The 27,293-nt window shown below is 44.4% G+C and overlaps 2 protein-coding genes across 5 annotated transcripts in view; both read left to right on the top strand.

The window, feature by feature from the left end:
• LOC132883633 (arf-GAP with coiled-coil, ANK repeat and PH domain-containing protein 2-like) overlaps positions 1-9,226 on the top strand; it is a 39,662-nt gene extending 30,436 nt beyond the window's left edge. For 2 of the 4 annotated variants that reach the window (XM_060917506.1, XM_060917527.1), the window contains 2 exons: positions 211-321; positions 2,784-9,226. In XM_060917506.1, coding sequence (XP_060773489.1) covers positions 211-321; positions 2,784-2,922 — 250 coding nt within the window. In that variant the 3' untranslated portion in view covers positions 2,923-9,226. The remainder of the gene's footprint in view (positions 1-210; positions 322-2,783) is intronic. The other 2 variants (XR_009654376.1, XM_060917518.1) reach the window with 2 other exon arrangements.
• A 1,475-nt stretch (positions 9,227-10,701) lies between these two features.
• eif2b5 (eukaryotic translation initiation factor 2B, subunit 5 epsilon) lies at positions 10,702-27,293 on the top strand. The gene is made up of 16 exons (XM_060917540.1): positions 10,702-10,881; positions 12,057-12,181; positions 12,295-12,480; positions 12,598-12,775; positions 15,730-15,810; positions 16,176-16,253; positions 16,501-16,813; positions 16,917-17,062; positions 17,170-17,314; positions 17,855-17,956; positions 18,058-18,165; positions 18,948-19,038; positions 19,427-19,550; positions 26,079-26,204; positions 26,604-26,714; positions 26,945-27,293. Exons 1-16 carry the CDS (start codon positions 10,732-10,734, stop codon positions 27,002-27,004), a joined length of 2,124 nt encoding a protein of 707 aa, XP_060773523.1. The 5' UTR covers positions 10,702-10,731; the 3' UTR covers positions 27,005-27,293.

A 27,293-nucleotide genomic window follows, 5' to 3' on the forward strand; every position in this document is an offset into this window, starting at 1 on the left:
GACTTGTGTGAAAATCTGATGATGTTTTAGGTCATATTTATGTAGAAATATAGAAAATTCTAAAGGGTTCACAAACTTTCAAGCACCACTGTAACCTTATAAACGTTGTAACAGTAGGTTGCACATTAACCTTAGATACAAACTTAGCAACCATAAACTATTGTTAGTGTCTGTGTTAATGTCCCGTCTCTTTTCCTGTTCCTCCTTTAGACAGGTTTGTTTGTTCCTGAAGCGTGGCGCTTGCCAGAGTGTCTCGGACATGGATGGCAGGAGTCCACTATCCATTGCCATGGATACCACCAATGCTGACATCGTCACCCTGTACACAAAGCATACACACACACACACACACACACATATGACAAAATTTAAAGGGGCCTCTCACTTAGTCTGGCACACCACCCATAGAAAGTTGACAAGCAATAAACTTCTTGGGGGGGATGTAACCCATCCTCCTATAGATAGTTTTCACTGACGTCACGGCATTCCGGGGAACGCCCCCCAGCCGCCATCTTGCGGGGCAAACAAAACAGACCATCGCCACTACTGGCTACGTTATCTCGGACGAATTTATTAAGTTATATAGTCAGTTTTCTAAAATAAAGATCAATGTCGGCAAAATCAAGCAAACGGAAGTATATAGATACATTGGACGACATCTCACGACAACGGTATGCAGCCAAACTGGCCTTGATTGGGGGAATTGACCCCTACGAAGTGGACAAAGAAGCATTTTCAAGTGACTATGCAGGGCTGCCATCCATATCGTACCCTGATATTGTGAACTATTTCGTGAATAGTAAAAGTGCCTACACACTTGACGACCTCAAAGCATACAAGTTGCTGGAGTCATACAATTATTTTGTCTGTGGCTGGGTCCGCGAAGTCCACCATATAAAAACAAGTGACAGTCATGTCCTAATTACAGCCAAGGTATGTAAACATTGGAATTTTAGAGCTCTCAACACTGCATATAAATATATGTGTGTGTATAATATCGAGTTGATTTAAATCGGAATTGATTTAAATCGGAAAGCTGCACACATTTGCGCGAAGCTGCACAAATGTGCGTAGCTTTCCAATTCACTGTTTTTTTCTCATCCTTATACTTCCTATTTAAACAACTTACCACTTATAAAATGATCGGAGCAGACTTTGCTGTGTTTGGAAGGCTGATAATCCTTGCGGTTGATTCTCGCAAGCCATAGATTTCTCCTTTGTATGCTGAGTTTCTTTGTTTGCTCGTCTTCGTGCTCCTGTACAGTGGGAATTCCATAAAAGCTCCGCTTGACGTCATCATCTGACCTATTACGACAGCCGTGAATACAACAGGTGTGCACCATTGCTAGCTTTAAATAGCCTGCTTGGGTTCTTTTGAAGACTTTGTACTCGCGCATTACAATGTGTGCTCAGTGACCCGTACGGTAAGCTTGCCCCGCAAGATGGCCGCCACCAGGGAATCCCCAACTCAGTGATGTCATGTGAAAACTATCTATAGCCGATCCTTCTATAGAGTGATGTCATCAAACTGGAAGTCAGCCATATTGGTGGTGTTGGACACATCAACAGCAAAGCAATCTTCGTGAATTTTTCAATAAACTAACCAAATAACGGTGAACTGCTGCAGAGTTTTGGGTTGCTACAATTGCTCAGATCGTGAGAAACATCTGCACTTCTACCGATTACCTGAAACAATCGAAAATCAGGGGGAAGAAACCAGAAAATTGTCAGAGGAGCGTCGTCGTCTCTGGTTTGCCAAACTAAACCAGGATCTGACCGACAAAAATCCGGACAACATAAGAGTGTTCAGTTCACTTTGTATCAGATATGAGGTTTTTAAAGTTTTGATCAATGTTTTAAAATTAAACATGACACTATATTTCTACTGTCTAGCCGTGATGGTGCTTCTGTATGGTGCTTCTGTACAATGCAGCAATGCACTGTGTTCACTCAGGTCCTCTCCCGTTTCGTATGGTTCCAGGCCGTTGATTAACTGCAATTTCTCCAGATAGCATGCTCTTACACTGGGCTCGAGGCCTTCTACATACTATACTTTCTAGCAGCTTCTGTCTTCTTATCGCAAGTTTCTTTGGCTGATGCCATTACAAAAATTGCGATTTAAAAAAAAAAGTATTAATTTTTTTCCTGTGTGAAACACAAGCGTTGTTTGTTTACAGAAATCGATGCCTCCGATATGGCCGCACATCCGGGACTTTCGTGTTTTGGTGACGTCGGTGAAAACACTCTATAGCCTATACTCCTATAGTCCATCCTCCAGCCCATGTCATCTTAGGGAGATTTTCCTTGCCAACGTCGCTTCAGGCTTGCTAATTAGGGATAAATTTATAAGCTTATAAAATGTATATGTTTAAAACTTATATGTAGAATTTATATATTTTCTGTAAAGCTGCTTTGTGACAATGTCTGTTGTTAAAAGCACTATACAAATAAAATTAAATTGAATTAAATCCTTCTATAGCGTATATTCCAATAGCCCATCTTCCTATAGCATGTCTTACAGCGTATCCTCCGATAGCCCTCCTATAGGTCCATCTTCTAACTCCTCCTATCAGCCATCCTGTATGTCTTTATAATTTGAGGTATTAATAATGGCTAACCACATTTCTGTGAAGTAGAACAGCAGTCTGCAGGACGTACCTCACTGCAACATCTGGAGCAATGCAGATTGAAATCTCCACGTGTTCCATATCATATCATGATTTTCCTCTGAACATGTTCAGGTGATGATTGAAGATCATGATCTACATCTCTGTCTCTCTCAGGCTGCGCATGGCGAAGGTGAACGAGGAGATGAGGGAGTCACTGGACCAGCCAACGCAATACTTTCAGTCTCACAGTCACTCAGAGCAGTACAGGAAGTGCATCCAGGAGTTCATCGCCCAGCAGCTGGACGAGTGTTAACATGCTGTAGATGATGACCAACACAGCTGGATGGGTGCTAACACACAACAAAACACCACAGATGATAACACAGGTGGACGGGTGCTAACACATGACTAAACACCATAGATAATAACCAACACAGCTGGATATGTGCCATCGCACAACTAATCACCATAGATGATAACTAACACAGCTGGATGAGTGCTAACACATGACTAATCACCATAGATAACCAACACAACTGGACGCATGCTAACACACTACTAATCACCACAGATGCTAACACAAACGCCATAGATGATAACCAACACAGCTGGATATGTGCTAACACACTACTAATGACCATATATGATAGCCAACACACCTAGACATGTGCTAACACACGACTAAACACCACAGTTGTTTATATGCTATCACACAACTAATCACCATAGATGACAACTAACACACCTAGACGTATGCTAGAACACTGCTAATCACCATAGATAATAACCAACACAGCGGTCACACATTTAATCACCATAGATTATAACTACCACAACTGGACTTGTGCTAACACACGACTAATCACCACAGAGGATAACACAGCTGGATGGGTGCAAACACATGACAAAACACCACAGATGATAACCTAACACAGCTGGATATGTGCCATCGTACTACTAATCACCATAGATAATAAGCAGCACAGCTGGACATGTGCTAACACACTACTAATCACCACAGATGAGAACACAGCTGGATGGGTGCTAATACACGATTAAGCCCCATTGATTATAACCAACACAACTCAGTTAACACTTGAACTCCACAGCTGGACCTTAAAGACCTCAGTATTGCAGCGTGTACCAGTCTATACGGCAGTGTATTTGTTGTAATTCGTGCATTAGCCTGTAAGTGTGTTTGTTGGTGCACCACTGCCAGAACTCTGCTGTTGGACTGATACTGATGTAACAAACCCCCACAATATTGCGAGTGAAAATTAGCGTTAATCTGACGGTAGAATGTATACCACGATGTGACGTTTGTCTGTTTGAGAGAATATTTTGTGACTTTTAGTCCCGGAAACACAGTCAGTCTCCTGCTGATGTGCACGACTTCAGTCTGGCTACAGTACAGTGCTATTTTAATGTACACTCCTCCACTTTCCCTTAATTAACTCCTCTTGGTGCCATTTCATTGCTGCTTAATGAAGTGAAGGGAAACATCTGGTGCGGGTATTACATAATTAATTTTCAGAACTTCATTTATTACCTGCCCTTCAGTGGTATTAATTTACACACTATCTTTTCCTGAAGTGCTTATCAGGCTCCGCCCACAAATAATACAGATATTTTTGAAAATGTACAATCCGTCTCTATATGGACACGACGTTTTGGGTCACTAGAAATGATTGCTTTGTGAAATTGTACAAGTTTCACAGAACTGCGATTGTACACACGGCTGACGAAGGTGCGTTAGAAACCGTTTTGGGTTACATGGTCTGTTTTCCTTAAAGGTGCTTATTTGAGACCAAACGCACAACACACATCGTTTATAAAACCACACACTTATCCCTAGCTTGTGTTTGTTGTATAATATCAGGATTATGGACCTGATTTCCTCCATCCTGTAAACCTCCTGAACTTTTATTACGGTTTATGATCTTGTACATTTTTTATAAATTGTAGGAAGACACATGCTTCTTTAGATGTGTCCAAAAGAAGGACAGCTGTCCTCATGACTCAGACATTCTGTCCGTGGAAAACTCCAGAATGTCATTTTAAAGCCATTAACTTTATTCTGGTATTGAGTATCGTGATGTATCGCAGAACTGATGATCAGCACATACTTAATTCTATAAACTATTGAGTCTTCCTTTATTATTCTTGCCTTTGACTGTAACACATACACACACACACTGTGGACATATGGTATCTCTTTTATATAAAAACACACTTTTTATCTTTAAGGTCTGGCATTAAATTCCAAAAATGAGGCTTAAGCATGTGCAGCTACCTCAAGCTTGATGTTGATTGGTCAGCTGGTTGATGAGGGTGTGAGTATGTGCGTTATGTCATGAAATATTTTATAATCCTGTAAATAATCTGTGCACAAGTTCAAGGACATCGTTCCTCAGATGCTACTGTAGTTAATCTTCTCTCCTCTGTGCTGCATGACATTTTAGAACACCCTGTGTGTATTATAACACACTAAAGGCCTGAAACGAAAACACACACACACATTCCTAAAATGTGTCACCTGAAGTTTTTCTTTTTTAAGCGTGGACGCATTCTGAACAATGGTACTAGGGGGCGCTGTCGCACATAATGACAGGAGGAATATCTCTCGCTCTCTCCCATGATTAAATTCCATCTGACAGCTGATGATGTCATAGTGGGTGTTACAGCAGCCGACCAATCAGCAGCTTCACTCCAACTCTTTGGAAAGGAAGAGAAATACTTTTTAGAGTCTTTCTTTTTTTCTCTTTTTCTGTCTTTTCATCCTCATTCCGTTTATATAATTCTCCATATTTCTGCTCTCTTATTTATCAGATCATCTTTCTCACATTTTCTATTCTCTCTTCTTTTGTTCTTTCTTTCTGCACTGCATCTGTACACAAGTCCTCAAATAATCTTTTGTTTTAGATTTTAATATTTATTTCATCCCTCCAACACTTCAGCTCTTTGTGAACAAAATGTTTGTACATTTTTTTTACAAGTGTTTTAGACATTAACTGTATTATTAAACACCAGATTAAGGCGTGACTGATGAATGCCCCCTACAGGACAGGGGTTTATTTCCGTCACAGTTCCAGGATAACTTGCTTGTGTTGAATGTATTGTTGTTTGGGTGTGTTTCAGGCCTGAGTGTGATTTGCTGTATATAATCACTCCTGAGTGCTGAAAACTCGGCTCGTTATATGTATTTACTCCTGAACGCACATCTGTATAAACACCATTTTATAGATGCCATTTGTTTAAAATATTTCAGTGCTAGCAGAAGATGACTGGAGGGGAAAATGTAGAGATGTAAATTAAAGTCTGTTGTTTGTATATTAATGTACACAGTGAACTTTGCAGGTTCAATATCCCATAATGCACCAGTACTCTGTACAAGTCACTGTAATAACAGCTTGTTTATATACTGTGTACTACACTGGCAGGGTAATGAGTAAGCCCTGCACCCATGTCCTGTAAGATTGGTCAATGCTAAGACCCGCCCAGTCATTGACTATAGACTCCGCCCCCTGTCTATGCTGAGTCATGATGAGGTGTGACACAGTGGCAGATCTTTAAATGTCTGAATTATAAAGCATTCCTCCAGACTCTTGTCCAGCGGTTTACTTCACCAGAAATGAGGTGGGCGGTTCTGGGTAGAGGTGATTTGGGAACGACTGCAGTAACATTAGCTGGGTCAGTTCACTGTGTCTGGGAGTGACTAGTAATTTTAGGAAAATAGGAAGAAAGACATTTGGGGTGAGCTTACTGATTAATTACGCTCTTACAAAGATGGATAAATCATAAAGGGTTCTGGAATGACTCCACTGGGATAACCGTCAAAGCGAGAGCCATATAAATAGAACCGCTTTTGAAGTTTAGAGCCCTTAACCCTCCAAGTAGAACCAGAAGGAGTGTAATGATACACGGTGATGAGATGCATCACGATGCAAAAATGGGACAATGTGCATCATGCGAATGTGTGACATTAACATTCTATTAATTCCACATGTAATGCAGTTGCACTGTTTGAACACCAGGGTCCCAATCTGCACAACTGATGGAATTAAAATCCTCTATATAGAGTGCACGCTGGTCACATGATTATATTCTTTTGTGGCGATCCTGCTGAATAATCAGGAATCATTTGCACTTCTGAAGTGACCGATAGCTCTGGACTTCAGTGACTGGCGTACGTTATATGTTATTACCATATTCTAACATAACCATGTTAAAACAGTTAAAAAGAGTTTTCAGTATCTTTCAAACAGCACCAGCCCTGTACCGCTGTACTCTGTAGAGACTGAGAAAGTGGGCACAGAAACCGGGCATTTTAGCCGCCTTTGGAGCTCTAGTTCTGCTGCGGAGCTCGTTATGTTCCAGAGTCTCCAGCTCAGACAGTTAGTCACAATTTTTGAGAGAATTTATAAGTTCAGGATCTGGTAAACTTGTAGTGCAAAATTAAAGCTCTGTTCACAGCAATTTTTTTTTTTAGTTTTATACAGTATTGTTACACCCCTACGTTTAACTGTACAAGTATAAACACTTTCAGAGACCAGAACTCGTAACTAGGGTTTTTTTCTTTGGCAGTCCGGTCTCAAGAGACCGTCATTGTCATGCTCCTGGAGTGGGTTCTGCTGTGGCTGTACAGCCCAATTCTTGACTTGCAGTTCCTGTTACAGACAAAGCAGATGTAATGTGTGTTCAGGGTTGTCGTTGATGCCTCTTGTTTCTTTCTGGCTCTTTTTTCAGCTGCAATCTGGCCCCTCCTTTTATCTGCCTCTGTGATTCTCTTCCGAATGGCCTGATGCCAGGCAGCTCAGTCCTTGGCTTGTAACTCCCAGTTGTCCACAGGGATGCTCCAGGTGATCATGTCTCTCTTGCAGACATCCTGGAATCTGCAGACTGACAGCTTCCGTGTTGTGTCCTCACTCTAGGGCGAGGCTGGAGTGGCCTCTCCAGGGCACGGAGCCTGGGCAAACGGTATGGAGATCCTGGGCTGCCCAAACATCAAAATCCCCCTCTCAGCCTTGATGGTGGTAATCCAAAGGAATGCAGAGCATGATGTTTTGGTGCCATCTTGGCTGCAGGTTTGAAATCAGGGTGCCTTCCCCTAGACGGACTGTCTTCCCAGGTAAATGAGCTCCGTCTACCTGTGTGCTATTTACCCATAGCTGGGGGTCTAGTTCATGGGCATCAGGGCGTGTCCACATGTATGGGGGCCAGACCTCCTCCGAGCTCCCTGCAGTTTAGCCTGGGTCCTTGTGGTGCCCAGTTTCCATCTGTAGCCACGTGGAGGCACTGCAACTAGGGTAGAACCAATTTATTTAGCTCGGAACGCCTAACCATGCAAGTAGAACTGCTTTACTATATGAAGATAGGAAGGAAAGAAAGAAAGCACAACTTTATTCATCACACACTTGTGAAATTCCTCTCTGCATTTAACCCATCTGAAGCAGTGAAAACACACACATGCACACACGTGAGCAATTAGCGCACACACACATACCCAGAGCAGTGGGCAGCCATGCTAACAGCACCCAGGGAACAGTTGAGAGTTACGTGCCTCACTCAAGGGCACCTCAGCCCAAGGTCGTCCCATATTAACCTAACCGCATGTCTTTGGACTGTGGGGGAAACTGGAGCACCCAGAGGGAACCCATGCAGACACGGGGAGAACATGCAAACTCCACACAGAAAGGCCCCCGCCGGCCGCTGGGCTCAAACCCAGAACCTTTTTGCTGTGAGGCGACAGTGCTAACCACTACACCACCGTGCCACCCTAGAAACCCTAGATGGAAACCTAAACACCCAAATATAACCACTTTAATAACCTTCGATCCCAGTAGAATGGTTTGAGGAAATCAGAATCTACAACCACTTTAGGAACCAAGTATCCTTAACTGTCCTAGCAGAACCTCTAAGAACACATCACCATCCAAGGAACCTTTGACGACACCATTTTCTTTTAAGAGAACTCATTCCTTTATAACTTTTTTTTTTTCTTTTCAGAATGATCACCTGCCAGTTTATCAAGTTTACAGGGTTAGTTCACTGTGAGATAGTTTGTGGTGATTGGGGGCAGAGTCTTATTAACTGGACCTGGGTTCTAGAGTTTTGTAAATGTGTCCAAGTGTATATTGAAGCTGCAAGTCACTGTTTATGTAAAAATCTGAAATGTTCTCTCAGTGTTAGATTGTTTTATTAGTGGTATTTAATCACATTCATGTTTTTTCTTGTATTTAACTGTGAATACATGTGAAAGAAGAATGCAAGAACCTCAGAAGAACTTGTTACATCTCAGAAGGTTCTGGATAATTAGGTCTTGAGTAATGTTTATAAGTACCTGGAGTTGAGTAGTGTTATGTTAAAGGGATCTCAGCTGCAGTTGTGTTGTAATAATCCACACGGAGTGTGTAAGGGCTGACAGTTTGATCCGCAGTGAAGTTATTGGTGATGGAGCTGAGATGTGGTTCTCCTGCCCTGGAGAACCGTGAAGAGCTCTTTCTCCTCCTGGTTCTGATCCAGCTGAAGCTCCACAACCTGTGCCTTTTTACTTTTTTCTCCTGGTTTTTTTTTCTTTCTTCAATCTGCACTTTAATAAACATCCTGAGTTGTTAGCAGACCAGCTGTGTTCTGTTGTTTTTATTTTCATTTATTTTGTCAAGTCAAAATTATTTGTATAGTGCTTTTAATAATAAACATTGTCGCAAAGCAGCTTTACAGAAATTGAATGACTTAAACCATGAGCTAATTTTATCCCTAATCTATCCTCAACGAGCAAGCCTGTGGCGACGGTGGCAAGGAAAAACTCCCTCAGACGACATGAGGAAGAAACCTCGAGAGGAACCAGACTCTAAGGGTAGTATCTCACTGGGCTGCGACAGCTTGTGACAAATTGCGAACGTCATTTGCGAGAGTTTCAAAAGTGTTGCTCCTTTATTGCTGAAATTTTGAACATGTTCAAAAAATTCGTGCGACAAAATTTCAAAATAGCCGCAAATGCGATGCTGGTGTCACAAAGCCGTCGCGAATCCTTCTCAAGTCAGTTTCCGTGAGGCTTCCTCTACTTCCCTGCCTGCCGAGGGAAAGCCGGGCTGCGACTAGTTGGAGACTCAACAATTGTGGTAGTTTGAGCTCTGACTGCAAATTATTCCATGTAGTTTGCAGAAAACCTAAAAGCTTTCTTCCCCATTTTACTGTTCCTAGGGTTAGAAAGCTTTTAGGTTTTCTGAGCTCAAACTCCATAATCTGGTATCTCTGAATGTGTTTAAGTCCATGATAAATCCCATTGTTTCGAGGCTTCATGAGTGCAAATGTTTTATTTGAATGAAAATGTCTTATTTGAGCTTAGCAAGCCGGAGCCTATCCCAGCTGACTACGGGTGAAAGGCGGGGTTCACCCTGGACAAGTCGCCAGGTCATCACAGGGCTGACACATAGACACAGACAACCATTCACACTCACATTCACACCTACGCTCAATTTAGAGTCACCAGTTAACCTAACCTGCATGTCTTTGGACTGTGGGGGAAACCGGAGCACCCGGAGGAAACCCACGCGGACACGGGCAGAACATACAAACTCCGCACAGAAAGGCCCTCGCCGGCCCCGGGGCTCGAACCCGGACCTTCTTGCTGTGAGGTGACATGCTAACCACTACACCACAAGTGGAAATTGTCGCTAATTCGCATATTTTATCGCAATTGTTGTGTCTCCAGCTAGTCGCAGCCCAGTGAGATACTGGTTTAAAGGGAACCCATCCTCATTTGGGCACCATGACTATAACAGTTTGTATTTCATGGGACTCTCCAGATCAGCAAACATGAACATTTCACAGAAACCTCACACTGGTGCTTGTGGCCTGATTATTTATAAACAGAAATAAAGAAACTGAAGCGCCACATTCCAGTCAGGATTTTAACAGCCTGCTGGCTGAGTTTTACTACATTATTTTTCTCTTCACTGTAAAGCGAAATATATGTACATTAGCTTTTAAAAGTGTTTGTAGTCCTGTGGAAGAGTGAGTGTGCCACAGACCGGAAGTGTGAAATCTGAGCGCGCGGCGTGTTTGCGCTTTTTGTCCCCGCTGGCGTGCCGTCGCTCTGTGTGACGTCATCATCAGCATCATGGCGGCGAGAGCAGGGAAGCAGCAGAGCCGCGTGGGGAGGAAGAGCGGCTCCGGGGAGCAGGACGAGGACGAAGAGCCGCTGCAGGCCGTGCTGATCGCCGACAGCTTCAACCGCAGGTTCTTCCCCATCACTAAAGACCAGCCCAGGGTGAGTTTAACACAGGCCCCGCCTCCCGGCAGCGGCTGGCCAATCAGAGCGAGGCATGAGGCAGCAGGCTGTTTTCAAATGTCTGATGTAACACCTGTGAATACAGAGACACCTGTGAGCAGGTGGAGGTGTGGAAGGGAGTCATGTGACTGAGCTCCCCTTCTAGGCAGCACGGTCGCCTCACAGCAAGAAGGTTCTGGGTTCGAGGCCGGCGAGGGCCTTTCTGTGCGGAGTTTGCATGTTCTCCCCGTGGGTTTCCTCTGGGTGCTCCGGTTTCCCCCACAGTCCAAAGACATGCAGTTAGGTTGACGTGAGGCGGCCTTGGGCTGAGGTACCGTACCGAACCCCTGACTGCTCCCCGGGCGCTCTGGTGTGGCTGCCCACTGCTCTGGGTGTGTGCATGTGTTCACTGCTTCAGATGGGTTAAATGCAGAGGATGAATCTCACTGCGCTTGAATTGTGCACGTGACAAATAAAGGTTTCTTCTTCTTCTGTTCAGGAACGGTTTGTTCCAATTTCTCTCATTATGGGCTGGAACACACACTGCCTGATGATTACTGGGTTTCTTTATCTTCAGTAACACACACACTGGTGTCCTCGCATGAGAACACAATACAGGTAGTCGTCGACTTACGACTGCGTTTGGTTACGACTGACCGGTCGTAAACCGATCTGGTCGTAAGTCGGCCTGTGTTAAATGAACGTAAGTATATTGTGATGTGTAATGATATTGTAATCAATTTAAAGTCTTATTTTATCAACACTTTCTTATTTCATTACCTTGGCTCAAGTCAGACACGGCATACTACACTGCGTACAGTACAATTCGTTTAATATGTGCAAAACAAAAAATACCAAATACAGGTGTGAGAAATAGAAAACATTTTAATGTAAAACATAGCAAAATACAAAACTTAGTGACCGCTGGCATCACTGGTGCTTTGCTGTGGGTCGTCTACGTCATCATCAGCTGTTGCAGCGCTCGGGCTGGCGGGAGCATTTGCTCGTTTCATAAACCAGGAGCTGGGGCGGAAACTGTCGTACGCTCAGCTGGGAAACACTTGGTCATAAAGTCGATCGGTCGTAAGTTGCATAGGTCGTAAGTCGACGACTACCTGTATAACAGAAACCAGAGTCATGCTGAGTGTGTGTGTGTCTATCCGTCCGTCCCTCAGGCTCTCCTCCCCCTGGCCAACGTCTCCATGATTGACTATACTCTGGAGTTCTTGACGTCTACAGGTGTGCAGGAGACGTTCATTTTCTGCTGCTGGATGTCCAACAAGATAAAGGACCATCTGCTGTGAGACATTGTGTTCACACACACACACACACACACACACACATATATATATATATATATATATATATATACTAATCACCACAGTTTGATGGATGTTGTATGTGATTGTACAGGAAGTCCAAGTGGTGTCGTCCCAGTTCTCCAAACACGGTGCACATCATCACGTCAGACCTGTACCGCTCTCTGGGGGACGTGCTGAGGGACGTGGACACCAAATCCCTTGTCCGCTCCGACTTCATCCTGGTGTATGGAGACGTGGTGTCCAACATCGACCTGTCCCACGCCCTGCAGCAGCACAAGTGTGTGTGTGTGTGTGTGCGCACTGTGTAAAGTTTGCGTTATTTAATCTATAATATGGTTGCTGGTTTATTTGTATTTTATAAACGTAATATTTCTGTCTTTGTCTCTGTGTCCAGACTGAGACGTAAACAGGAGAAGAACGTCTCGGTGATGACGATGATTTTCAGAGAGTCGTCACCCGGCAACCGAACACGCTGTGATGAGGACGACATCATCATTGCTGTAGATACCAAGAGTAACCGAGTGCTCCACTATCAGAAAACGCAGGGGCTGAATAAGATCCACTTCCCCATGGTAACTACATGACCTGTGAATAGGGGGCTTGGCTTGGGACACGCCCACAGTGGACTGATGATGGTGTGGATATAAATGTTTACACCCCCTGGTTCACACTGCAGGTTTCTGTGATGGAAAAAAATGAACCCGAGATAAATCATGTCGGGTATTTTTCCATCTTTAATGTGAAATAGCAACCAACAACATTCTTCTTATTAAGAAAAAAGTATGTAAATCTGCATGCATAATTATACACACCCCTTAACTAGCACACTTTTGCCTGTAATTCAACACTCAGTATTTTTGGATAAGAGTCTGCTGACTTAACACAGCTTTGTTTGGTCATTTTATTATCATCCACATCTGTCAGACGGAGATCAGATCTCCTGCACATCGCTCTCTTCAGTCATTCACAGATTTTAGATTGGGTTTAGATCAGGACTCTGACTGGACCATTCCAAAACGCTGATCGTCTTCCACTGAAGACATTCCTTTGTTATCTTGGATTTGTGCTTTGGGCCGTTTTGGTACTGGAAGGAGAAATTCTTCATCTTCAGCTGTTTATCAGACACCTGCAGTTTTTGTGTATTTGGAGATATCCATGATTCCCTCTGTCTTGATCAGAGCTTCAGTCCCAGCTGAAGAGAAGCAGAACCATAGTGTGATGCTCCCACCACCATGGCTGTGGTGTTCTCCATGTGTCTTTTGTGCCAAACCTATGTTTTAGAAAGTTCTTCCTTGGTCTCGTCACATGATGACGCATTTTGCCCCATGGTTTGGGATGACTTGGGGCCTGGATGTTTTTTTTTTTTCCCCCTCATAAGAAAGTGCTTCCATCTAGCCACCTTATCCTGTCGCCAAGACATGTGAAGAAGCAGGGAGTGATCAGTACTTGCCTGATGTTCCTGCAGCTCCTTTAATGTTTCTGTAGGTTGCTCAGCTCAGCAGCCTCTCTGTTAATCTTTCTTCTTGTCCTTTTTGAGGGACGTCCTGTTCTTGGCAATATCACTGTGGTGCACCGTTTTCTTCACTTGATGATGATGATGATGATGGACTTCACGTTGTTTCATGGTCCATCCATCCAGTATTTTGTAAATCCTTTTGTCCCCCTCTCCTGATTGATCCTGTACACGGTTTGTAAACTCTTCAGCTTCACCATTCTAATTAAACCCAGATGATGTGAAGAAACTCGTCTAGAAAGCAGCTAATGTTTATTATGATGGGTGTCTGATGATAATTACTTTTGGATAGGAGTTTGAATTTGATTGGTTGCTTCTGTGGAGTCACATGACCTGTTATAAAATGGTGCACTCACTTGTTAGTGTGCTTGCTCAGGCACACAGCAGCCGAAGGCAAGCACACTATTGTTCTTCTTAAGTTTACTTATTCTGCCTTATTCCGACACGTTTTTTGGATCCACTCCTCCTCCTAGGGCGTTCGAGATAGAGACCCCGTTCCAACTCTGAGACGTCTGGCCCGAAGTGGTGTAGTGTGCTTGTATACAGCTTTTGGATCAACGCGCCCGTCCTCTTGTTCTTGTCGTTTTTCTTTTGTTTTTTTCCCATAGAGAATGAATAGGGCTCATGAATTGAATCGTCCTACTCAGACACGCTCCATCGCAGATGCACCAAACCTCATGTGATTCTTCAGGCCAACTCCCCCGACACATACATGCAATCGGTTCTGACCCGCACTCATATTTTTCCTTTCTTTTTGCTCATCCCTTTTTCCTCCATAGGCTTGCATTGATTTCTGGCCCCATTGAAAATGAATGGAGTTTCAGGAGAAAAACTTTCACTCGCCATCAATTTTTTTTAACCAAGTGACCAAACTTCAAGAAACTTCACTTGATGCCTCAGGCCAAGTCCCCGCACAGATCCATCCCCTCATCTGAGACCTGCACTCGTCTTTTCCTTGGTTTTCACGCGTCTCTTTTTTCCTCCATAGGCTTCCATTGATTTTTGGCCCCATTCAAATGAATGGAGTTCTGACCCGCACTCGCCTTTCTCTCGCCTTTCATCCATCCAGTTTTTCTCCGTTTTGCCGCTAATCAATGGAAGCTCGACTGAGTTATTCCTCCCTTCCCCCAGAGGTGATGATGCATTTGGCAAGGATCTGCTCATCTGAGACTTTGACAGCAAATCAACTTCAACTCAATGGCCACTTTATTAGGAATAATTACACGCACACACGATAGCAATTAGCATATAAGCATTCACGTGTTACCATGCTAGCTGTTAGCATGTTACCCATTACAATATCATGCCTGCTGTTAGCTCGCGAGTTGTTAGCATGTTCACCATTAGCATGTTATCATGAGAGCTGTTAATATGTTAGGATTAGCATGGTAGCGTACAGAGTTTGCATGTTTGCTGTTAGAGAGTTCGCCTGAGCATGTTAGCATGCTAGCTGTTAGCATGTCACCCTCAGCGTGTTAGCATGCTGAAAGTTAACATACTAGCCATTAGCCTGTTAGCATGATAGCTGTCAGCACATTAGCCTTAAAGTGTTAGAATTTTAACAAATAGAATGTTAATCATTAGCATGTTAGAATGCTATCTGTTAGCATGTTATTAGCATGTTAGCATTAACATGCTAGCTTTTAGCATGTTAGTATGCTAACTGTTAGCATGCTAGTTGTTAGCATGTTGGCATGTTAGCTTTTAGCATGCTAGCATGATAGCTGTTCTGCTACAGCTCAGCAAGCATACTTTGCATTTTCTCTGCGGAATTGCAGTCTAGTTTATGAATGTTTTTGTTTGGTGTGTCATAATAAAGGTGGAGAAAGATCTAATATGATTCTTAGGTTTTGTTTTGTTTTTTTGCTTTTACTTCACAAATATCTGTTTTATCAGGGGTGTGTAAACTTTTTTTATATCCAGTATGCAGTGAAAAGGGGGTGTGGTTTGGGACACGCCCACAGTGTAGATTATTATATGATGTGATGTTAATGTAATGTTTGTTTCTTGCAGAATATTTTCCACAGTGGCAGCGAGGAGTTTGAGGTTCGTCATGATCTGCTGGACTGTCACATCAGTATCTGTTCCCCACAGGTGTGTGTTTACTTCCTGTACAGCTGCACTCGGTGTAATGACAGCCTTACAGAGCTCTATCGAGTACTCTCACTGATTGTTATTGTTATAGTTGTGTATTACAGTGTGGTTTTTTTTATTTTATTTTAGAATGTATATTGTTGTTTTGTATATTTGTATTTTTTAAATAACGTCTATGAAGCTGACTCGTGGAAAATGCTAGAGAATTCCAGTGTACCTGTACTGCAGTGTATTTCTGCAAATGGCAATAAACTCTATTCTACTTTGCAGCGCGCACACACACACACACACACACACACACTCCTCCATATTGACTTTATTACGGCTGTATCTGTGCGAGTGAAATATTTCTGGCTGTTTCTCAGGTAGCTGAACTCTTCACTGATAACTTCGACTATCAGACCAGGAACGACTTCGTACGTGGGATTCTTGTCAACGAGGAGGTCAGCTCTTTCTCTCTCTCTCTCTCTCTCACACACACACACACACACACTATTTAACACAGAATAGTAGCGACTGCATGAGTAAATATCTGATTATACTGATATGAACCGTCGTATTGTTCACGTTGAAAAGTTTCGTCGATGAAAAAAAATCACTTGTGATCATATTGTTGTTTTCACTGTTTATAAACAGCTTCATGTAATTCATGGTAAACTGTGCTGAAAGCAATTTCCTGTTTCCTGTCAGATTTTGGGGAATCAGATCCACATGTTTGTGAGTAAAGACGGCTACGGCGCACGAGTCTCCAACCTGCACATGTATGACTCCGTGTCCTGCGATCTGATTGGCCGCTGGGCGTATCCCATCACACCGGAGGCTAACTTCTCGGATGAGGAGGGGCGGAGCTGCACACACTCACGCCACAACGTTTACCGTGAAGTGGGCGTCGGCCTGGGACATGGCAGCCTGATGGAGGAAAATGTTCTGATTGGACGAAACACGGTGATCGGCGCCAACTGCAGCCTATCGAACACCGTGATCGGGGCAAACTGTCTCATCGGTAACACTTCCCATTTCACCCTCACTTCCTGTTTCCTGCAGGGAGACATGCCCACTGCCCAGTTTCGCACTCTGATTGGCCGGTGTATGTGTGTGTCTCCTAGGCGATGGTGTGGTGTTGGACCGAGCGTATATCTGGAACAATGTTCGTATCGGTGACGGTGTGACGGTTCGTCAGTCTGTGATCTGTGATGGAGTGGAGGTGAAACACGGAGTCACACTCAAATCACAGTGTGTGCTCGCCTACAGTGTAAGAACACACACACACAGCGCTGTCCATCCCTCACCTGTACCACACACACTGTATAACCCTTATACTTTGTCTCCTGACCTTTGACCTTTACCCCTTGCGTGTAGGTGGTGGTGGGGCCGGCCATGTCTCTCCCTGAGGGGACGGTCGTATCTCTGCATCACCCAGATGAGGAGGAGGAGGACGAGGAAGACGAGTTCCTGAGTGACAGTAATGATGTCAGTGTCCATAAAGACAAGACCAGACACAAGGGTATACACACACACACACACACACACACACACACACACACACGCATGCCTTGGTATCTGTCTCCGTGTATGTGCATGCGATCTGGGAGCAAACAGACACGGTCGCTCAGAGATGTTTCTCAGTTTATTGTGGAACAAATATGAGTCTCTATTCACTTTCGAGAGTGTGTTGTTGCTATGTGATTGGATGATGATGAAGCAAAGTTTTCTATGTATAATGTAAATGGGTGATGAAGCATTACGTCACTGGTTTGGACTACACTACTCTATGAAAGAAGAGAGACTTTATGTACCATTACATCACCTGTCAGGATCATATTCTTATGAAAAGAAGTAAGATATTTCTGGTCAAAGTAACCTTCATGAAGCAGAGAGCAGAATGTGTGAGTGAAGATAAATTTCAAGGATTTAACTAACCAAAGCTAGGACCAATCAGAACAGCGTGTTCCAGTTTCAAGCATGCCAGACATATATTCCTATCAGTACCCTATAATTGGGATCTCTGATTGGTCAAACAGTCATGTTTGTTTGTGTTGTTTAGCGTATAACCCGGCTGAGGTGGGCTCTGAAGGACGGGGCTACCTGTGGAAGAACAGCAGCATTGATGATGCGGAAGAGGAGGAGCTAACACAGTGCATCTGGGGTAACATGCGTGCACACTCTCTCACTCACCCTGTGTCAGAGCTCTGCGTTTGCATTGTAATCAGTGTGTGTGTGTGTGTGTGTGTGTGTGTGTGCATGCAGGTCTCGTTCTGAAGTCCGATCCTGACAGTGAGACAGAGAGCGAGGCCAGTGAAGGGTCCCACGATCCTGGGAGCCGCTCTGAGTCACCTGAACTCGACGATGTTAAATGTACTGAAACGCTATCTTTGTCTCAAATCGCAAAACGGTGTGCCACGGTTACCATGACAACAGTCTGTTGCCTGAAGTCAACTGTTTTTAAATTAACACTGCTAGCTTAAATCTTAGCATCAGCACATAGTGCACTATTTAGACATATGGTGAAGGAGACCTGCTCTTTGGGACATGGCCAATGGGAACAGATAGTTGTCATGGTAACCAGTAGCCCTCTGGTAGGCAGCACTGGTAGTTAATAGCAATGTGTAACGTATTATTAGTTTCAAACCATGTTCCCATGGTAATCCTGATTGGCTGATGCTAAACACTCAGCATGTTAAACGCTATACGCTGTAGGAGGTGTACTATTTACACACAGTAGTTTTAGTACACTAAAGTAGGTTGTCATGGTAACCAAGAATGATATTGTTGTGGCAGTGAAACATGTAGCTAGAAAGTTGGCTAAAATGTGCTACTTAAAGCATGTATTGTAGACAGTTTAGGATGATCAGTGTTGGTATTGTGTTGTCATGGTAACTGTTGGCTCTGTTGCTAAAACTTTATCGAGCTAATGTACAATATACATACTCGACTCACTGTACTCATAAGTACATTATTTTATAATATAAATGCATACTGTTTACCATGGTAGTGTAAATGTGCTTTGGGATGTAACCACTGTTGTCATGGTGGCTAATACTAAATGCATAGCGAGGTATCTGACACAGCTTGCTTATGGATAGTGTAGTATTTATACGTACTGTTTAGTTTCCAATAAGAGTTTGTGTGTGTCTCAGTGTTTCAGAACGAGGTTCTCGGCACTCTGCAGCGAGGTCTGGAGGAGAACATCAGCTATGACAATCTGGTTCTGGAGATAAACTCACTCAAGTGAGTCAGATTTACATTCCGATGTCAGTTTTCTCTCACAGCAGCTCTGACAGTAGTGCAGGTTTATATTCGTGCACTTGATCTAATGCATTATCGTTTTTATAGTAACAGCTTGTTCACGGAGTTGTGTAGAGATTAAAAAACCGCTTGTAATTGTTGATCTGTCAGGAGAACTGTGTTTGTGTAATGTTTTTGGAAGGAGTCTCCAGTGTCAGTGCTTTGTATCAGTATGTAACTAAGTTTCTGGACATCTTCAGGATGGAGGAGTTTATGTGCATGAATGTTAGTATGAGCGGGATCACTGTGGTATAAGGGGAGTAAAACACTCGGGGACTTGTTACAGGAAGAGAATCAGTCTCAGAGTGGTAACAGTGTTATTATTTTACAGGTACGCATATAATATCTCTCTGAAGGAGGTGATGCAGATTCTCACTAAAGTGGTTCTCGAGTTTCCTTTTCAACAGCACGGAGCTCGCATCACTGCAGCCCAGTACTCCACTCTACTGCTGCCTGTGAGTCTGTCTGTCTGTCTGTCCATCACTGCAGCCCAGTAATCATCTCTACTGCTGCCTGTGAGTCTGTCTGTACATGACTGCAGCCCAGTACTCCTCTCTACTGCTGCCTGTTTGTCTGTCTGTACATCATTGCAGCCCAGTACTCCTCTCTACTGCTGCCTGTGAGTGTCTGTCTGTCTGTCTGCTTGTACATCACTGCAGCAGTACTCCTCTCTACTGCTGCCTGTCAGTCTGTCTGTACAGCACTACAGCCCAGTGCCGTCCTTGACTGCCATGCAATGGAGTAGTAAGGCATCATCTTCCCTCCATTACCCTGGGGTGGTACCTTGAGGAAACACTAGCAACCTCTCACTCCCCCTGGTCAGGGTTATGACCAAAGACTGGATTCTGCAGACCGCATGGTGGAGCCCACCACCTGGTGGTTCAATGAGCAGGAAGACAGGCCCAGCCAAACGTTTGTGGAGCACGATCAGGGCATAGTACAACACTGTTGGCCATCTGCTGCATCCCGACCTAGCTCTAGCTGTCTTGATTCTGTCTTGCCCCTGGACCCAGTTAGGTCGGGATGAGAGAGTGAGGCTGACATCTGCGCAACTCTCCCTCACTCTAATCCAAGTCACGCGTAAGTCATGACTTCAAGTTCTATGGCGATGGGCAAGTGGTAGAGCAGCAGGTACGGAAACACTTCATAAACCTGCATACAGGTGGCCCAGGGCATAGGGTCGCTCTCTGCTGGAATGAAGCAACAGCGGCGTTCGGCAGCCCCCTGGGTGTCTGAGCAGCCCTGTTTAGGATTCGCTCTGCTCGCCTCCATGGAGGAAGGGGCTACAAAAGGTGCCCCAAACATAGCCAGCACACTGTGGCTGGCAGGGATCCCACTCAGCGGTTGAAATACAGCAAATAAGATAGTGAAGGTATTCAACCTTGGAACACAGAACGTACGCATTCTACTGGATAACATCAAAGCAAACAGGCCAGAGAGAAGAACTGCACTAGTCGCCGGGGAACTAGCTCACTACAATTTGGACACAACTGCCCTCAGCAAAACATGTCTAGTGGGCAAGGGTCAGCTCATAGAACATGGTGGTGGTTATACCTTCTTCTGGAGTGGTCATAGCAGCACTGAATGGCGAGAGGCAGGTGTTGGATTTTCTGTAAAGTCCCACCTTGCCCAGAAACTTAGCAAACTCCTGGAGGGCATCAATGATTGCCTGATGACACTTCAGCTCCCACTTGGAAGCAAGAAGAACACAATGTTGATTATTGCTTATGCTCTGACAATGACTAACTCAGAGAACATCAAGGATAAATTCTATGAAGAACTTGGCGGCATCATTGCAGTTTTCCCCCAGTCAGAGAAGCTCTTTGTTCTCGGAGATTTCAATGTCAGAGTGGGATCCGATCACCAGATCTGGGAAGGGATCATGGGAAGACATGGCATTGGCAAGTGTAACAGCAATGGTTTACTGCTCCTCAGAACGTGTGCTGCTCATGCTCTTATCATTACCAACACTCTTTTGACTCCCTACCTGTAACAAGACATCTTGGATGCACCCTTGTTCCAGACATTGGCATCTGATTGATTATATTATCACTAGGAAGAGGGACAGGCAGGATGTGAGAGTGACAAAATCCATGTGTGGAGCAGACTGCTGGACTGATCATCTTATTGTATCCACTTGCAAACTTTGCATTCTGCCCGCTCGAAGACCCCAAGGCCAGAAGACTGCAAAGCGAATCAATGTCTCCAGGCTGAAGAACAGCAAAATTGCAGAGGAATTCCCCACTGACCTGAATAGCAGGTTGCCTGATGTATCTTTAGATCAGGACAACATTGAAGAGCAGTAGGCAGCCTTTAGAGATGCAGTCTACTCTTCCACCCTTGAACACCTCGGACCAGCTACCCGCAAAATCCAAGATTGGTGGGGGCGTCGTGGCTCGGGTGGATGGGGCGCCGTGCCGTGGGTCCGGGGACCTGGGTTTGATTCCGGCCCGGGGTCGTTTCCCAATCCCTCCCCGTCTCTCTCTCTCTCACTCATTTCCTGTCTCTCCACTGTCCTGTCCAATAAAGGTGCAAAAAGCCCCCCAAAAAAAATCTTAAAAAAAAAAAAATCCAAGATTGGTTCGATGAGCACGACGACGAAATACAAGACATTACTATCAGAAAAATGTCAGCTGTTCAGAGCTCACCAGAATGATCCCTCTTCACAAGCAAAGAAAGACACCTTTGCCAGCGTAAGGCGGAAAGTGCAGAAGAAGCTCTGTGAGATGCAGGATGCTTGGATCAGCATGAGGGCCGACTAAATCCAGGGCTATGCAGATAGCCATGACACCAAGTGATTCTATGATGCCCTGAAGGCTATCTATGGCCCCCAGCCATCTGGATCATCTCCCCTCCTCAGTGCAGATGGGACCCAGCTACTGACAGAGAATAAGCAGATCTTGGAGCAGTGGGCTGAACATTTCAACCACGTCCTCAACCATCCTGCTGATGTCAACAACGAGGCCATTGCATGCCTACAACAGGTGGAAATCAGCACGGACCTCAACAACCTCCCCACAGAAGATGAAGTCAGAAAGGCCAAAGGCCATCAAGTAGTTCTCCTGTGGCAAAGCGCCAGGATCAGATGCTATCCCTGCTGAAGTTGAGAAAACAGGAGGCCCTGCTATGATGTGGAAACTGACTAGCTCCTGCAGTCCATGTGGAATTCAGGACAGGTCCCACAACAGCTTAAGGACGCTAATATAGTCCACATCTACAAGAGGAAAGGAGACCACCAGTTATGAGATAACCACCATGGCATCTCCCTTCTTTCTATAGTGGGAAAGATCCTAGTTCGTGTCATGCTCAATCACCTTCTCCAGTACCTCAAGCAGGGCCTCCTCCCTGAAAGCCAGTGCAATTTCTGTGCTGAACAAGGAAAAGTGGACATGATATTCACTGCCCGTCAGCTCCAGGAAAAGTGCCAAGAGCAACACAGTGACCTATTCATGATCTTTGTTGACCTGACAAAGGTCTTCGATATGGTCAGTAGAGAAGGCCTATGGAAGATAATGAAGTTTGGCTGTCCCAGCAAGTTGATCACGATAGTGCAGCAGTTCCATAATGGTTAACGTACTGGATGCTGGAGATGAGTTGGAGGCAATCCCAGTAATAAACGGCATGAAGCAGGGCTGTGTCCTTGCCCCTACACTCTTTAGTATGGTCTTCTCAGTTATGCTGACAGATGCATTTCAAGATTGTCAGGATGGGATACACCTCAGATACAGGACTGACGACGGTCTGTTCAACCTCGGGTGCCTGCAGGCTGTCACCAAGGTGAAGAAGACTGTCATCCGAGACTTTCTGTTCACTGATGGCGGTGCCCTCAATGCCTGTACAGAGCAGAAGATACAGCAAAAAATGGACAGTTTTTCACAACCCTGCAACAACTTCAGTCTCACCATCAGCACCCAAAAGACTGAGGTAATGTACCAGCCTGCACCTGGAAGGCCCTACCAGGAACCATATATATTACTGTGAATGGGCAGAACATTAAGGCAGTCCACAAATTCGTTTCCCTGAGCAACACCCTTTCCTGAGCAGTGAATATAGATGTTGAGGTGAACAACAAGATTGCAAACAGAAGAAACCTTTATTTGTCACATGTACACTCAACCACAAAGTGAAATTCCTCCTCTGCATTTAACCCATCTGAAGCAGTGAACACACATATACAGTGGTGCTTGAAAGTTTGTGAACCCTTGAATTTTCTATATTTCTGCATAAATATGACCTAAAACAACATCAGATTTTCACACAAGTCCTAAAAGTAGATAAAGAGAACCCAGTTAAACAAATGAGACAAAAATATTATACTTGGTCATTTATTTATTGAGGAAAATGATCCAATATTACATATCTGTGAATGGCAAAAGTATGTGAACCTCTAGGATTAGCGGTTAATTTGAAGGTGAAAGTAGAGTCAGGTGTTTTCAATCAATGGGATGACAATCAGGTGTGAGTGGGCACCCTGTTTTATTTAAAGAACAGGGATCTATCAAAGTCTGATCTTCACAACACATGTTTGTGGAAGTGTATCATGGCACGAACAAAGGAGGTTTCTGAGGACCTCAGAAAAAGCATTGTTGATGCTCATCAGGCTGGAAAAGGTTACAAAACCATCTCTAAAGAGTCTGGATGCCACCAATCCACAGTCAGATTGTGTACAAATGGAGGAAATTCAAGACCATTGTTACCCTCCCCAGGAGTGGTGGACCAGCAAAGATCACTCCAAGAGCAAGGTGTGTAATAGTCGACGAGGTCACAAAGGACCCCAGGGTAACTTCTAAGCAACTGAAGGCGCCTCTCACATTGGCTAATGTTAATGTTCATGAGTCCACCATCAGGAGAAAACTGAACAACAATGGTGTGCATGGCAGGGTTGCAAGGAGAAAGCCACTGCTCTCCAAAAGAACATTGCTGCTCATCTGCAGTTTGCTAAAGATCATGTGAACAAGCCAGAAGGCTATTGGAAAAATCTTTGTGGACGGATGAGACCAAAGTAGAACTTTTTTGGTTTAAATGAGAAGCGTTATGTTTGGAGAAAGGAAAACACTGCATTCCAGCATAAGAACCTTATCCCATCTGTGAAACATGGTGGTGGTAGTCTCATGGTTTGGGCCTGTTTTGCTGCATCTGGGCCAGGATGGCTTGCCATCATTGATGGAACAATGAATTCTGAATTATACCAGCGAATTCTAAAGGAAAATGTCAAGACATCTGTCCATGAACTGAATCTCAAGAGAAGGTGGGTCATGCAGCAAGGCAACGACCCTAAGCACACAAGTCGTTCTACCAAAGAATGGTTAAAGAAGAATAAAGTGAATGTTTTGGAATGGCCAAGTCAAAGTCCTGACCTTAATCCAATGGAAATGTTGTGGAAGGACCTGAAGCGAGCAGTTCATGTCAGGAAACCCACCAACATCCCAGAGTTGAAGCTGTTCTGTATGGAGGAACGGGCTAAAATTCCTCCAAGCCGGTGTGCAGGACTGATCAACAGTTACCGCAAACGTTTAGTTGCAGTTATTGCTGCACAAGGGGGTCACACCAGATACTGAAAGCAAAGGTTCACATACTTTTGCCACTCACAGATATGTAATATTGGATCATTTTCCTCAATAAATAAATGACCAAGTATAATATTTTTGTCTCATTTGTTTAACTGGGTTCTCTTTATCTACTTTTAGGACTTGTATGAAAATCTGATGTTTTAGGTCATATTTATGCAGAAATATAGAAAATTCTAAAGGGTTCACAAACTTTCAAGCACCACTGTGTATGTTATAGTGGGCACCTATGCTACAGCGCCTGGGGAGCAGTTGGGGGTTAGGTGCTTTTGCTCAAGGGCATTTCAGCCCAACCTCAGGCCATGGCTGCCTCATGTTAACCTAACTGTATGTCTTTGAACTGTGGGGGAAGCTGGAACATCCGGAAGATGTTCCAGAGACACTGAGAGAACATTCAAACTCCCCACAGAAAGGTCCTTGTCGCCAACAAGGGCTCGAAACCGGAACCTTCTTGCTGTGAGGTGACAGTACAAACCACTACACCACCATGTCACCGGGAGAGGACTCAGCCTTACCACTAACCTGAAGGTCTACCATGCTGTGATACTTCCCATCCTACTTTAGGTCTTGAGATCTGGACTATCTATAACAGACATGTGAAGCAGCTCAATCACTTCCACTTGACCTGCCTCTGCAAACTCTTTCGTATCATGTGGCAGGACAAATTCCTGGACATGGAGGTCCTAAAATGGACTGGACTTCTCAGCGTCAACACTCTTCTGCAGAAAGCCCAAGCCAGATGGACCGGCAATGTTGTCAGGATGCCAGATGGTTGACTACCCAAACAGTTGTTGTATAGATAGCTGTGCCAAGGCCAGCGCTCATCTGGGGGGCAGAAGAAACACGTCAAGGACAATCTCCGTGTCCCTCAAAACCCTAGAAATCAATCTCAACTCCTGGGGGTTGCTTGCTCAGGATCGTCCAGCATGGCGAGCAAAGTTACCAGTGGCACATCTGCAGCAGAGATGAAATGCATCGCCAAGGCCCAGAAGAAACGAGCTGTACAGAAGACTTGAAGTATCACCACCTCCACTACAGCACCTAACCATGTGTCCTTGACATGTGTGCATACCTTCAAAGCCCGGATTGGCCTCATCAGTCACTTCCGGACCCCCAACCACCACCCACCAATTTGAAGGCTTGGTCATCTTCGATTCTGAAGGACGAGCATCAGGCAGCCCAGTACTCCTCTCTACTGCTGCCTGTGAGTCTATCTGTCTTTCTGTCTGTACGTCACTACTGCCTGTGAGTCTGTCTGTGTCTGTACATCACTGCAGCCCAGTACTCCTCTCTACTGTTGTCTGTCTGTCTCTGTACATTAATATATATGATTTCATTAGATATCTGATAAGTGCTCAGTGTCTGTCATGGCTTCATGCTGTGGAAGGGAGATGGATAACAGGTGTGTGTGTGTAGTTGTTGAAGAAGTGGGCTCCGGTGTTTAAGAACTACGTGAAGCGAGCTCAGGATCAAGCACACTGTCTCGCCACTCTGGAGGAGGTACTCATGGAGCACGAAACACACTGGCCCGCCCTGGCCAAGGTAGAGCCACACCTACCATACTCAACCACACCCACAAGTCACACCAGCACAGAACTCCACCTACCACATTAAACCATGCCCATACCACAGAGCCACGTCCACAACACAGCCACACCCATCACACAGAGCCACACCCAGCATACTTGACCAAACCCACAACAGTCAAACCAATGCAATGTTACACCCTGAAAACACCTCCAATACAGAACCACACCCACAAAACGCCCCAATACAAAAAAAAACACTCGTAAAGCACCTAATGGAGAATGCCACACCCACCCTCCCTGTGTTGTGTATATAAGCTCTGTTGGTACACTGTGTAGTACAGTTGTGTGCTGCAGTTTAAGCCTGTGTGTGTGTGTGCGTGCGCGTGCGTGCTTGCTTGCTTGCTTACTGTAGGTGTTGATGAGTTTGTACCAATTGGAGATTCTGGATGAAGACTCCATTATGCGGTGGTTCTCTCAGGGAACACAGACTGAGCCGAGCAGAACCCTGCGCAAGAACCCTGGGGTGAGACATTGGGAATTGTAGTCTGTTTTACACTGTAGTCTGTTGTCCTTTACGCTACTGAATAAGAATAGTATGTTATGAATTTGAGAGTTTAAAATTATAGGTTTATATCATGATCAGTTGAATTGAGGAAACAGGTTTGTGTTCGAACGTTTTTTTTTTTTAAATAATTAACGGAATAAAAATATATTAAATATAAAAATAATATGGTGTGTGTTGAATCTGTGCAGCTGCTGAAGTTTATCCAGTGGTTGGAAGAGGCTGAGGAGTCTTCAGAGGGAGATGACTGAGCACCACATCACGCACTGTGTGTGTGTGAGAGAAGCAGAACTGACTATCAATAATTATTCATGCTAATGAGGGAAACATGACATTAACATGTACAATGTCTTTATTAGCACTTAATCCTGCTTTATGATGCTTTTGTAAAGTTGCTTTAGCTGTGTGAGTTTTTGTTACCTTTTTTGTGACCTTGGTGTTAATCCTGATTCAGTGAATGGACCTGGGGTGAAATATGATGTGTAGTATTCCTACATTTTGATTGGTAGCTGTGAGACTTGTTTAAAGGCTGAAATGAAA

Source organism: Neoarius graeffei, chromosome 1 (genome assembly GCF_027579695.1).
Source record: "Neoarius graeffei isolate fNeoGra1 chromosome 1, fNeoGra1.pri, whole genome shotgun sequence".
Lineage (NCBI taxonomy): Eukaryota > Metazoa > Chordata > Actinopteri > Siluriformes > Ariidae > Neoarius > Neoarius graeffei.

Bases quoted from the DNA above. Each gene is read 5' to 3' on its own strand.
- eif2b5 (XM_060917540.1), top strand. From the start codon at position 10,732: ATGGCGGCGAGAGCAGGGAAGCAGCAGAGCCGCGTGGGGAGGAAGAGC. The intron at 12,776-15,729 runs GTAACTACATGA...TGTTTCTTGCAG, and splicing joins ATAAGATCCACTTCCCCATG to AATATTTTCCACAGTGGCAG. The intron at 26,205-26,603 runs GTAGAGCCACAC...TGCTTACTGTAG, and splicing joins ACTGGCCCGCCCTGGCCAAG to GTGTTGATGAGTTTGTACCA.